We start from the raw sequence: 14,489 nt of genomic DNA on the forward strand, positions 1-14,489 counted from the left end.
TCAGCCAAAGATTTAAATACCATCTGTACAGTAAATTCGGGAACGCAACGGTCACAGGACTCATGCAATCTAGGCCAGTGGTTCTCAATCCTTTTATTTATTTATTTACTCATTACATTTTTCATGGACCCCCATAACTCATACTTACAGGTGCACAAGTGGAACCAAATGGACCCTTAACTCTCAGAGTTACACAGCTGTAAGGGTCCATTTGGAACCCCCTTAAGTAACCCTGAGAATCGCTGGACCCCACTTTGGCCCCTTTTTCCACCAGGGTTGAACCTGTTCTGTCATTTTTTTCCCCGCCTAATTTTGAACCAGTTCAGAGTGTCCACAGAAAATTAATTGGTTCGGAGAGGAAACAATTTCTTTTCTATATTCTACAGGCTCGGGTCTTCGGGTCGGGGCTGTTTGTTATATCATCGTAATTTACCACTCAGGGAATAAAGTAGTATTGTTTTTCTACTATGTAACATTATTTTGTAGGCTACAACCTGTCAAGCTTGTCTCTCTGTGACAAAAAAGTCTCAGTAATCCTCATCTTCACTCAAATAAAATGAAAGTGCGAGTATATTGTCATACATTTCTAAGGGGTGTAATCTGTCATGAATGCGTTGCCGACATAAAATAGCAGCAACTCCACATCATCCCAAGTTATTTATCCAAACAAAGCGTGGATGTGTGTCTAAAACTCACAAATCAGCTTCATATCCACTTTAGATATTCTGCACATGTAACGGATTGACAGCCTTAATATCTTATTTAATAATTTAATAATTAAATTTTGGTAAACTGCCATTGACGATTTAATTTCCACCGTGAAATAAATAAAGGTTTATTTATCTGTAGGCTGTAAACATCAACGGCCTCCGTTCATGACGTATCCTTGATTACAATTGTTCTGCTTAAAACTGGTGGAAACGTGGGCCAGTCCGCGGCCGGTTCCGTGAAAGCACCAATCTAGAACAGAACCGGTTCTAGAACCAAAGTTCTTTTGGTGGAAAGGGGACCTTTCAGAACCACTGCTCTAGGCTGAAAGCAGGAAGGAACTACATGTATTGCTTCAATTAAGCCTGATTTATGCTTCGTCGAACTATGGTGTCCCACACTGAAAACAGCTGAATTACAAACTCACAACATGTAGAATAGTGACATGTCGTGAGCTTGTTTGTAATAGTTTCATGCTATTTGCATCACCTGCAAAAAAAAGCCTTGAGAACCAACTACTTACGTTTGCACTTTGGATTCTGGGTCTTTAGTCTTGGCATCCTTCTTGGCCTGTTTGAATTCGGTCTTGGCCAGGGCCAGCTGTTCCCTCCGAGCAACGATCTGCACAGACAGGTGTGTGTGATGAACAGTTGTGTATTTATACATGAACAATGTGGAACAGTGTATGTATACATATACAGTTGTGTATTCTTGTATGAATGCCTACAGTATGAATATTTTAGTGAGTACAGTATTTAGTGTGTACACAACATTGTCCTGTATGCTCTCTGCTCTCTTACCTTAGACTGCAGGGCAGCCATGGACTGATCAAAGGTCTTTGACACCGCCCGCTGATGGTTACACAGAATTGCAACCGCTCTGTTGGCCCTGTTGTAGGACAGCAGCTTCTCCGGGATGATATCAGACACTGCAACACACACACACGTAGAGCATTTATACAGTACGAGTGGGTAAATAAAGAAGTACTTCATTATAAAAGGGTGTCGCACGAAAGTAGTGAAAATGGCAGATCGACAAGCTCACAATGTGCAGCAAAGCGACTTGTTGTGAGCTTCTAGATCTGCTATTTTCACTATTTAAATGTTTTAAAAATAATAATAAAAAAAGGAACGGTTTACTTTTGGACATACAAGGTTTCCACCCGACAGCAACGACATGAGATATAAATGACTTAGTGGGATAGGTAGCTGGACAGGAATGTAAATAAATGAGCATTACTGAAAGGTTCAAATGGCTGTTAAAAGCAGCTCTGACCTTCTGCATGTAACCATGGGGAGACAGCAACACAGACAGAGGAATTGGCAATGCCTCATGACAGATGGAGAAAGCTTTTAGGACAGTGGTTCCAAAACTGTGGGCGGTGAAGACATCGTAAGTGGCCCGCCAAATAATTGGTAAAACACAATAATTTTATCAATATAAAAATTGATATAAAAAACATATATATTATAATGTAAAGTGTCATTGCTGTATACTACGTTAGTTCCATTGATCCAAAAGCCAGAACACAATCGATTGATTGATCATTAAAATGACCAACTTGATCTGAAAATGTGCACAGCCCACCCATCTGCAAACACTTTTGAGATTTCCAAGTGGGCCCTGATCCAGAAAAGGTTGGGAATGTCCGTTTAGGAGGGTAATGACAGGTAGCCTGGAAACCTGACCGATATAGCGACACCAGGCCAGCTGACAGGTGGATTTTTCAAGAGTCTTATTTTTCACTGACCGACTACAAATGACAATTCTACCTCTTAATTAGTGGATGTTGATCATAATCAACAAGAACTGAAGTCTGTTTCTCTTGATAAGCACACACACACACACACACACACACAGAGAGAGAAGTCATTACTGGCTGCTGTAAAGCTGCCATGCTGGCAACAGATTGTCCCTCAGTGGCGGTCCAGAGATGACAGAGTGAGCCTGACACCTCTGTCTACCATGCATGCTTATGGATACCACCGCTTTTCTAGGGAGACCCGCTGTGATTGGCCAGTAGTCGCTGTGATTGACAGTTCTCTTTTTTTTTTACAATGCCTAAACCTAACCTTAACCTCAGTAAAAACTATGCGTAAACCTAACCTCAGTAAGACTATGCCTAAACCTAACCCTAACCTCAGTAAGACTATGCCTAAACCTAACCGGCCTAACCTCAGTAAGACTATGCCTAAAGTTTAACCTAACCTCAGTAAGACTATGCCTAAACCTAGCCTCAGTAAAACTATGCCTAAACCTAACCCTAGCCTCAGTAAAACTATGCCTAAACCTAACCTTAACCTCAGTAAAACTATGGCTGCCAGGGAGCCAATCAGATACAGGTAAGGCGGGTCGATCCCATAACGTTGGTGGAATTCATAATAACCGTCTACCACAGCCAAACCATGACAGAGGTAGCCAATGAGACGCTGGGAATACCAAGGTATGCCAGAGGCAGCCAATGGAAAGCTGGGATTAACACGAGAATGACAGGGGCAGCCAATGGAGCAAGGATTATCAAGGTATGACCGTGTCAGCCAATAGAACGCTGGGATTACCAAAGTATGACATAGGCAGCCAATGGAACACTGGGATTACCAATGTATGACAGATGCAGCCAATGGAACGCTGGAATTGCCAAGGCATAAAACACCAATATACCAGACGGCTAAGGTGAGGTTGAATGTCAGTTTGAAATGTAACTTAAGCTTCAAGTTAGTTTTTAGGGATTTCCTATTGTCCTCGACTAAGAACTTCCTCAGTTGACTGCAACCATCGTTTATTTTCTTAGCGATAATTCATTGATTAATCATTCTATTGATTCAATGACTAATCAAGAAGCACATTTGCATTTACAAGGCCGGTGGCACTGGCCTACTCGGGGACCATGCAAGTCGGGAACGGTTGAGCCTCTGCTCAGTTATCTGTCAGGGTGTGAGAAATAATGACACTGGTGCATTGCTTCTCCCCGTCAAACATTCATCTTTCAATGTGTTATTTGCAAACAGATGTGGCTTTTTTCTGTTCTTATATACATTTTATGTGAAGTGTCAGGCCTGGCAGGTCTGTGTGTTTAAACAGTTCTGGCATCACACAGACTGATTGATGGTGGTTTGCCTGCTTTGTGCCAGCCATGCTTTTGTTTGTTCGTGTGTGCGTGCGTGCGTGCATGTGTGTGCGGAGTCTGTGTGTGGACACAAGACAAGAGATGGTACATTCAGTTCTCACCTCAGTCAACAGACTCTTCCAATTTTTATATTTCATGGTGTTGGACTTGAGGCTGTTTATGATTCTGCTGACAAGGAACTCTATCAACTCCCATCTGTTTACACTTCTGTCTGATACTTCAGTCCTTCAACTGTTTGGCCAGTAGCACTGATGATAGTCACGGACGGAATATTTCTTTTATTTCTTTTCGATTTCTCTTATTTTTGGGAGCACTGTTTGACAGCAAATTTGTGTAAAATGAAAGTAGGGCTGCAACTATTGATTATCTTCTTGCGATAATTTGTAATCTTTTCGAATAATCAAATAATCGAGCAGTGCATTTGCATATCTCAACGAATCAACAAAATGTTTTAATTTCTAATTCAATTCAAATTTGGTATTTTTGAAAACATTTTTTTATAATCGATTAAATGTTTCTCCCCTAAATTAAAGACATACATTTTTTTTAGGGTTTCTACTTTCTAGCCTAGGGACATTGATGTCCAATAATCAGATAATTGCCATGTCAAAGATGTATAATAAGTATTATACATCTTTGACATGGCAAATAGGAGAATCAGTAGCATAACCAATAGCAGAACCACGCCAGTAACAGAATCATAAGCAGCTCAAATCCAACACCATGTATTCCATGAAATATAGAAATATGAAATTATTACTGTTTGGGGGCTTTCTAGCCCAGGGAAATTGGTGTTCCAGTATCTCTACGGCTGTGCTGACCTCAGTTTGTCTTCTATACCGATGCACCCAAAACAAAATGTTGACGCCACAAGCATTACTACAGACTTAGTATTATACTGTAGTATCTTGACTGTCAGACACAAAGATAATGTTTTGGTAGAAGACCACATGAAAACCTTTACATATGAGTTGATATTAAAATGCTGAAAATGGTGTGTGGAACATTTAGGTGAGAATAGTATTACAGTGTGTGTGTGTGCGCATGTCATTCGTGTTGTCCTTGCAATGTCTGATATCTTGCCGGAGAATGCAGTGTTGGAACAAAATATGCAGACTTATGCTTGGTATACAAAATGACCCATCAATCTTCTCCACCACCCACTTGTAGTCTATATATCAACAGAAGAACCAGGACTAATTGTGTCCTCTAGAGGGGTCTAAAAGAGGTGATGGCACCATTATGTTGCAGAAAAGTGCCCCAACTAAGCCAGTCAGCCTGGTCTGTAGTATAATTTCAATCATATCAGACTAACTGAAAAACATTAATAGATGTTTCAGTAAAAAGAAGCGGTTCTCAAAGTGTTGTCCACTGTCCAGGGATCCTCAGGGTTCTTTGTGGGGGGTTCCAAACGGACCCTTACAGGTCTGTAACTCAGAGTTACAGAGTGTGTGTGTGTGTGTGTGTGTGTGTGTGTGTGTGTGTGTGTGTGTGTGTGTGTGTGTGTGTGTGTGTGTGTGTGTTTGGAGTCTGTGGACACACCAAGAGATGGTACATTCAGCTCTCTCCTCAGTCATATTTTCCAATTTCTCAAAGTGGTGTCCAGGGATCCTCAGGGTTCCTTGTGGGGGGACCTCCAAACAAGACCCTTGCAGGTCTGTAACTCTGAGAGTGTACTCTTACACGAGTTATGGGCATCCTTGAAATGTAAAAGTTTGAGAGCCACTGAACCAAAGTGAAAATGAAACATTAGACATGTTGGCGTACCGTTGGAGAGCTCTTTGAGCTGCTGCTGCAGGGTGATGGAGGCGTTGAAGGTCCTGAAAACCTTGGCCGACAGACCAGGCATCAGAGAACCCAGGTGCTTGTTGAGCACTGTTGTCTGCAGGAACCCAGAGAGAGAGATAGACAAAAGAGAGACAGGAACAAAGAGACACGATAAGACAGGGGATACGATTTTTGAGCAAGAGAGAAAGTTTTACAACAATTACACAGCAAATTACTGCCGCTAAGTTTTGTCTCTACTTGCACAAGAGACCGTTATTCTGGATTTGAAGCTATACATATACTGCATGCACAAGCTAAGTGTTCTCCTAACTTGCACAAGATTCTTATTTTCTTTCATCATCATCATCATCTAGGCCATTGGTTCTCAAAGTGGGGTCCGGGGACCCCCCAGGGGTTCTTGGGGGAGTACCAGGGGGTCCCCAGCAAAATTAGTTAATATAGCGTCACAATTATTTTAACCACTTCAACCATATGTATACCTTTCAGAAGGGGATCTCTGATAATCTCAGCTATATCAGATCTCAGATATGCAAGCTCATAGCGGATCTTTTTTTGTCGCGCTATGAGCTTGTAGATCTTCCATTATTGAAAAATCGTGAAAATCTGTCCAAATATTTTAATATACACACAGTATATATATATATTATTTTTTAAGGGAACATTTGTAACTCAAATCTTTGCTTCTGGAGGTCATATGTTTTAGATGGGGGTCCGCAACCAAATGCATATCATTTTGGGGGTCCTTTTAGAGTTTGAGAACCACTGATCTAGGCTATGCTGTTACATTGTCTGAAGGAAGCCGAACAAAAATAAGTTTACTCTTATGCATCTGTTCACAAGATGTAACAATAAAGAACAACCTTGAACGCTTAAGGTCCTTACACACCGGGGCGATTTTTTTCATGCGAATATTCTTTTTTTTTTAAAAACCTTACAAAGTCAATGCAAGCTTCCACACCAGTTTCGCGGAGCGAAAAAAGCGTCTTTTAATTATTCGGAACGAGTCCGAATTTTGCGTATATTCGCATATTCGCCGGTGTGTAACAACCTTTAGGGTTGTCTGTACTTGCTCCAGAGACTGATTCTGCATCATTTTTATTTTCCATCTTGACATTGTGTCCCGTTTTCCGACTTCGTTTCCCTTGCTCTGTTTCTATTCTCATGACTATTTCTGAGAACTGCAAAACGTTGGGAGCTTGAACTAAACAAATAAAGTCACCCATTCTTTTACACATGTTAACCGTTTTTAACTCAAGAGAGTGTACAATTGTAACCAAAGGGACCCAAATGTAAGGATTCTACAGTGTAGAATTGAGTATAACGGCATCCTGCACTTATTATGCATGTGATAAACTGATATTAATGATCAGAGGGCTAGAGTTGCTTCATAAATGAACGGATGCAAGTCAAATGCATTAATAACATCCACAAACGCTAGATGGCACTGTGGTATCATGGCCTCACCGCTCAACTACCTGGGATCCACCAGAACAAACAGAACATGGCTGTGGGGTTGAAACCTTGTATGTCCAAAACAGTTTTCAGGAAATGGAAAAAAATAACCTGTGTTGCAATGGATCTAATGTAGTTATCATTTAGTCTCAAGCTCTTGTTAATACCAATTTCATTGGTTAAATATGTATACAACCCACACACAAAAAAAAAAGCCCCGTCAAAAACAACAAAAAAATAGCAGATCTACAAGCTCAACGTGTTGCGAGCTTGTAGAACGGCAATTTTTTTTGCTTTTGTGTGACACTGTAGTATGAGGAAGTAGGGCATTAGTTTACAAACACACAACAAAAAACATAAAAAGTTGAAATATTGAGATATGAGGTTTCTGCCCCACAGCATAACACATGTTCTGTGTCTACATGATCATCATCCTCCAATCAATCCTCCACAGAAGCAGAAAAACACCACATGCTATTTCTCTCTCCCAAACACCCCCCTATAGAGCTATAGGTACAAGCTGAAGCCATAGCTTTCCATTCACAGCTTTCATCTAAACTGCACCGACTTAAGGAAAGGCATTAAAGTACTATATTATATATATATTTCTGATGAGCTGGTGCAACAACGTAAACAAAGCCCCCTTTCATCATTTCATTCATTCCTTTTATCTACACTTTTATATGTTGGCTTAGTTAACTTTGTTGTGGAGTAACATGCCTCTGTGAAATATAAATGAGCAAAAACTCGCTCACCCAAGTCCCCAGCAGGAGTAGACAAATAACTACACGTGACAAATAAGATTAAGATGACAGATTTCAGAGGCAAACATAAGCAGACGTATAGAAATTTGAACGTACGTCGCCAGATTGGCTGAAGGACATTTTCACCTTGACAGAGAGAGACAGAGTAAACAGAACTGAAAAGGGGTAAATTCGATTTTTTCACATCAGTGACAGAGATATATGATATATCGTTGCTGTTGGGTGGAAACCTTGTATGTCCAAAATGGTTACTTTTCAGGAATTGGGAAAAGCTATGTTCCAATGAATCCAGTGTAGTTATTTAGTCACAAGCTCTTTAATACTTTTCATTGGTTCAATATTTATAAAACGCACAGACACACTTTAAATTTTACTTTCAATATGTTTTATGAATACTTTTGGGCAACATTCTTATACGACAAAGGAGAGACATTAACTTATGAAAAAACAAATATGAAATATGGAGATACAAGGTTTCTGTCTGACTGCAACGATACGATCGGGGGGGGGGGATCAATGGTGATCGTTGGCTGTCAGCTTTTGACAAAATGACTAATGAAAGATGATGACATCGATAAAGATGATGATTATGATGATGCAGTATGATGCCTCATGAATATGGGCAGGGTCAATACACAGCTTTTCTAATACGGTGTTGTTCACACTGGCAGCTACAGGCTACCATTCACTTTAAATGGAAGCCAGCGACACCAACAATAGCATATCTACAAGCTCTCAACGTGTAGCAGTTGTGAGCTTGTAGATTCGATATTTCCGGCTTCAGGTTTGGGGTTAAAAACGGCATTCATAAAATCGCCGTCCGAAAACTTCACAAGTATAGTAATACAAACGTGTGTGTGTGTGTGTGTGTGTGTGTGTGTGTGTGTGTGTGTGTGTGTGTGTGTGTGTGTGGTCTCACTACAGGAGCCTGTGTGTCTGCATTGGTAATGAGTTAGCCTGTTCTGCTCCTGCAGTGCTAATGAAGGTGACTGCAAGTAGAGGGCAGTGTGATGCCCCCCCCGCCCCTCCTCATCTCCCATGGCGTGGCATGGTGTGAGTGTGTGTGTGTGTGTGTGTGTGTGTATTACTATACTTGTGAGGGTCCCCACAGGTATAGTAGAATTTGAGAAATAGACATTGTGAAGACCATTTTCCTGGTCTTCATTAAAGTAATGGTTGTTTTATGGTTTAAAAAAGACATTTAGATATAGATTTACCATTCATGTGAGTGCGCCCAGGTGCATCTGTGTCCCAAAAAATTATTACAACCCATTCTTACTGCAGCTTATAATTTATCCATGGATGGCTAAGGATGCTAACCTGGTAAACCAGGCCGGTCGTGTGAATTCACATTACCATGCATCTTCTGCAGACTGGTCTGGCCCAAGCGCTGGGTGGGCGTTTTGCAGAAACCAAAAAGTGGAAGAGCCAATCAGCGTCTGCGCTCAGGGCCCAGTGATTGACAGACGCTGATGGGCTCTTCCACTTTTTGGTTTCAGCAAAACGCCCACCCAGCGCTTGGGGTCAGACCGGTCTGCAGAAGACACATGGTAATGTGAATTCACACGACCGAGATAGTCTACCAGACTATAAGGATGCTCCAGTATGTAGTTTCCTGGCTAATTTGCTAAATGTTCTCAATCTGCTTGACGATTTCATTGGCTCTGATTTGGGAGTTGCGACAACGCTGATACAAGCTAATAATGTTGATGCGTTGTGAGCATCTAGATATGCTTTTCAATAAAGTTTGACACATTTCTTTAAATATATAGTAAATATTATATGCAGGACTTTTTCTTGTGGTATCGCAACTACTTAAATAATCTGAGTATTTTTCTACCATTGCTCCTGACGGCAGCGATGCAAAAAGTTTCCCAACTGGGATGCTTTGTAGCTGAAGATCATTCAACTCAGAAAATGTCAAATCATTGACGTTCCACATCAAACAAGTGTCTGTTAAAGGGTTTACTACATACTGCAGCATGGATACAGCTTTATTCATCAAACAAGTGTCTGTTAATTAAACCCTATACTTAGGGCACTCGGGGGAAACAGTTTTTGGGGAAGGGACGCCGCGCAGGGAGGGTGATATTTGTCACTGCACGTACTCCTACGGGCTGGGGCGGCACCTATCAGCGGGGACTGTTGGGCGGGAGGAGTAGGACGGAGGCACTACGTCCTCCCGTCGGGGGCTCCTCACTGGCTGTAGGATACAACAGCAGTTACAACACAGACGTGTGGAGCATCGTTGTTGTTTCTGTTGTATCGAGCATCGCTCGATACAACAGCAGTTACAACACACAGACGTGTGTGGGGAGGAATCAATTGGCATAACGACTAAAATTGGGGAGAAAAGGGGTAAAAAATACACGTAATGAAATTGCTTTTTGGCTACCTTTATTTTGACGTTTTCTTCTGAAACAGAGGGCGGTTGCGTTTCAGCCAATCACAGTCTCAGCCAACGGTTCCGTTTTTCTCAATTGTCTATTTCTCAAACTCAAATAGACAATTTAAAGCAGGGAACATTTGTAATGCATCGTCCGGACATCATCTTGAATGAGATTCAGAACAGAGCAGCAGTGCCTCCATAATAAAGATTATCAGCTGCGTGTGGAGGAACATGAGCTACCGGAATTAAGGCATTAAGTAATTAAGATTGGACTTTTAGGGACATGACAATATAAAATAATAAAATATAAATATATTTTAAAATATATTTTTGTATAATAATAAATTATTATTATTATTATCGTTATTTTTTCTATTTCTTTGCAATATATTGTTAATTATATCTCCATTATGACCACATGTATGCTCTAAATGTATATTTTTCGTTTCATGACAAACCAGGATGGGGTTTATTCAGGAAAATTGATCAAATAGTCTGGTCCCAAATGCAAGCTCTAAACCGCCAACGTGCTTGTGTGACTTCTGAAATATTCTCCACACATTATAGTGCATGAATCAATCAAAAACAAATCTGTTATGTAAGAAAATCTATAGAAATCTAATCACATTTTAAATGTATATATATAATTATAACCTTGTGAAGGATGAGTGGTCTCAGAACAGTGTGCGGTTTGGAATAACGAGGTCCCATTGTGGGGACGGGTGACTCACGCAGACACACTAACTGTCAACTGACAACTGAAAGGAACAAATTAAAGTAGGGGTGCAACACTTTATCCAACTAATCAAATTGATCGATTATAAAACTAATAATAATTGATTAGTAATTGATTAGTTGCAACACGATGCGAAGTGAACTTGTAGATCAACTATTTCGTATCGCCCCAGAGTAGGGCTAGACGATATGACTTCAAGTCAATATCACAATGTTTTCAAATATTTGCCTTGATACGATACAGGGCTACTGTTGTCCCAATATGTGATTTGTGAAACAGTGTGAAAGGAGTCCTTTCTAGTGCTGTGTTTCCTAAACTACTAGCACAATATGTAGAATTATGTTTAGGTATTATCATTCTAAACCCTTGTTCTTGCTGTTCTATATACTGTACAGCCAACCTGTTGAAGAAATTGTAGATTGAGGCTTTAACCTTAGCATTTATGAAATATCAAAGACCATGAGGATTTTGTGGAAGGAGCTTCTGAACATCAATGTTCAATTTAAGCAATAGAACATGTATTCTATTGATAGTTTGACCCATTCCAATACTACAATCCTATACAAAAAAAAGACTTCAATCCTTGCCATGCGGTTACTGGTCCTAAATGTCGGTTTCAATATATTTCCGGATAAAGACGGAGGATGCTAGGGGTCCTGTAAATAACAGAATCTGGTTAGGCGGGTCGCCCTTCCGCAGCATCTTTCGCTCTCCACCATTTTCCACAGCTGTTGGTGGAGCATCGCTCACCTCTCCCCCTACCTCTCAAACAGCCTGTTCCATCTCCTCACCTCGCCAGGCAGCCACTTAACCCCTGTCCTCAGCCTCTCCATCCAACACTCCCACATTCCATCCCCCTTCCTCTCACTCACACTTCCATTTGCAGTGGTGGAGGAACTACTCAGATTATTATTATTTTGTTACTTAAGTAAAAGTAGCAATGCCACAATGTAAAAATAATACACAGTACAGTCCTGTATTCAAAATGTTACTTGATTAAAAGTACGTAAGTATTGGCATCAAAATATAGTTACAGTGGCAAAGTAAAAAGTACTCAATTGTTTTTTTTTTTACAATTTGTCAAACTTTTTTTTTTAATAGATGTAAAAGCTTTATAATTTATAATTATTACAAGCTCACAACACGTCGCACCGCACTGCAGCACATTGCGAGCTTGTAAAAATTATAAATTATAAATGAATAGGGCTTTTAAGTGATTAATGTATGTTTTGCATTAATAATCAAAATCTACAAGGTAACTAGTAACCAAGGCTGTCAAATAACTGTAGTGGAAAGAGTACAATAATCGCCTCTGAGACGTAGTGGAGTAGAAGTACTGTATAAAGTATAAAAAATGAATGTACAGTACTCAAGTGAAGTAAAAGTACCTCAAAACTGTAATTAAGTACCGTACTTTCCGACACTGTTCATTTTCTCTCATCCAGCCTATTTTTGCCCATACCCCTCGGTGAGGCTGTCACTAAAAAAAGACAACCAAAGAAAGAAACAAACAAACAAAAACCTTTTCCACCTCCCGGCATGCTTTCGTCGTGTCGTGTAACCTTTTCCCTGGCCTGAAGCGGCGGCAGGCCACTTATCTCCCCACCTACAGTACCCTCCTCCTCCTCCTCTGCCTGCGGTCTGGCCTTTCAGGGCCGTCAATCAAAGCCTGTCTGTGGCAGCCATTACCAGCCCACCTCCCACAATCCCCCACATTCCACTGACAGAGAGACGCTTCACTCCCCTCAGTCAGTCGCTCAATCTCTACCACCCCCCACCCCTCCTTTTCTTTCCCCTACTCTTCCTCTTCATCTCTCCCACTCCCTCTCATCCCCTTTTTGTATTTTCGGTGCACGACACTAGTGTACAACGGAAAGTATAAATCAGGAATAACCATAAACCTCACCTCTAAAATGTCCAATCCTTCACCTAATCCCAAGCTGAATCTTTTCCTAATTGTAAACTTAACTGAAAACTTTTAAGGACAAGTAAACTAGTCCTCACAGAGTCTATTTCCTCATATTCTACAATACTTATGGGGATATTTGGCCTTCACAAGTATCTCTAATAATACAAACGCCTTATAAGGGGCAGGGCACAGTTTGGTACATTATCGTTTTCTCTGCTATGTTGCAGCTATGTTTTGGCAGACCACCTGTCCAATTCCCGACACATTTAGCTGAAAAATCGATCATACCTCTAGCCTTTGTAGACTTTTCATTGTTCACTATACATTTGTGTTTGTTGTTTGGGACATATCTTGCCTCAGTAGCGCACTACTCCATCCTTCTTCATGTAGTTTCCACCACACTGGATGCCTTACGGCACTTTGCTGCCTCCCACAGGTCGGGAGTATAATGCAAATCAAATATAATTATTAATTAATATTTGATAAACCTTGGTTGAAATAACGCGGGAAAAAATTAAGGACATCTATCTATACTGTAGGTCTATTATAGCTTTAAAAAAGCACAAAATCTCGGCACAAAATTTTCCATGAGGCACAAATTAGCTCCCTACTACACGTGCATTTTCTTGCAAGGGGTCCTTCCACGTTCCGAACAACAACACAGTAACGCAGCTATAGGGCATAGCAGTGGCGGCCATTTTCTGGTTCCACTTCAAAATACTCAATGCATTTTTCCCATTGACATTTCCAAAAATATTTATATCAATTCATTTAAGCCTAGAATCAAGCCATCCAGGGTCCTGGTGAATCATGACCATAAAAAAAAAATCTGTGATTTTTTTTTATTTTATATTTAATTATATGATATACTATATTTAATAAATACCCTTTGTTTTGCCGTTTTCAAAAAAGTTTTTTCACAGAATCAAACGTTTTATGGTCATGATTCACCAGGACCCTGGATGGCTTGATTATAGGCTTAAATGAATTGATATCAATATTTTTGGAAATGTCAATGGAAAAATGCATTGAGTATTTTGAAGTGGAACCAGAAAATGGCCACCACTGCTATGCCCTATAGCGACGGAGAAACTTAACGGAGAATTTAAAACAATAAAAAAAGAAGGAAGGAATAACACTTTAGTGGAGTTCTGAACCCTACCGACGACTGGATGTGTCTTATGAAAAGTTACAATGTGAGACAGTGATGGAATACGGAGGGCTTGCTGTTACCATGGATATGTATTGTATACAGTCACTACATCGGTGATCGCGACAGTGGTGAGTGACATTGTTTGTACAAGTACGTACGTATCCATATAGAATTCCTTGTGCATCCCTGCGGTGCAGATCTATAAATAGGATATAATTAATGCAGTTGGATGACAGATGGATAATTAACGTGTACACACAGACTAGGCTGACGAAAAACCCATCCGCGCATCTCTACTGTCTCTGTTGTGCAGCCAAGGCTACTAGAAGTGAGGGCCGCGTAGTGGCCCGAACCTCTAGTAGTAATACACGCACACGCAAAAACACACACACAACCACCTACCCACCCCTCTCTCCCCTCCTTGCCTGCATCTCTCTCTCATTATGTACCTGCAGTCTTCCGT

The 14,489-nt window shown here is 40.6% G+C and overlaps 1 protein-coding gene across 1 annotated transcript in view; it reads right to left on the minus strand.

Annotated features, from left to right (window-relative positions):
• Window positions 1–14,489, minus strand: part of LOC308092244 (DNA topoisomerase I, mitochondrial) — a gene marked incomplete at its 5' end in the record, with an annotated part of 55,137 nt that overhangs the window by 713 nt on the left and 39,935 nt on the right. The window contains 3 exons of the mRNA XM_080438089.1: window positions 1,232–1,329; window positions 1,509–1,636; window positions 5,603–5,717. Of these exons, the coding sequence (XP_080294215.1) occupies window positions 1,232–1,329; window positions 1,509–1,636; window positions 5,603–5,717 (341 nt within the window). The remainder of the gene's footprint in view (window positions 1–1,231; window positions 1,330–1,508; window positions 1,637–5,602; window positions 5,718–14,489) is intronic.

This window comes from Gymnoscopelus braueri, assembly GCF_963280865.1.
Source record: "Gymnoscopelus braueri genome assembly, chromosome: 9".
NCBI classification, from domain to species: Eukaryota; Metazoa; Chordata; class Actinopteri; order Myctophiformes; family Myctophidae; genus Gymnoscopelus; species Gymnoscopelus braueri.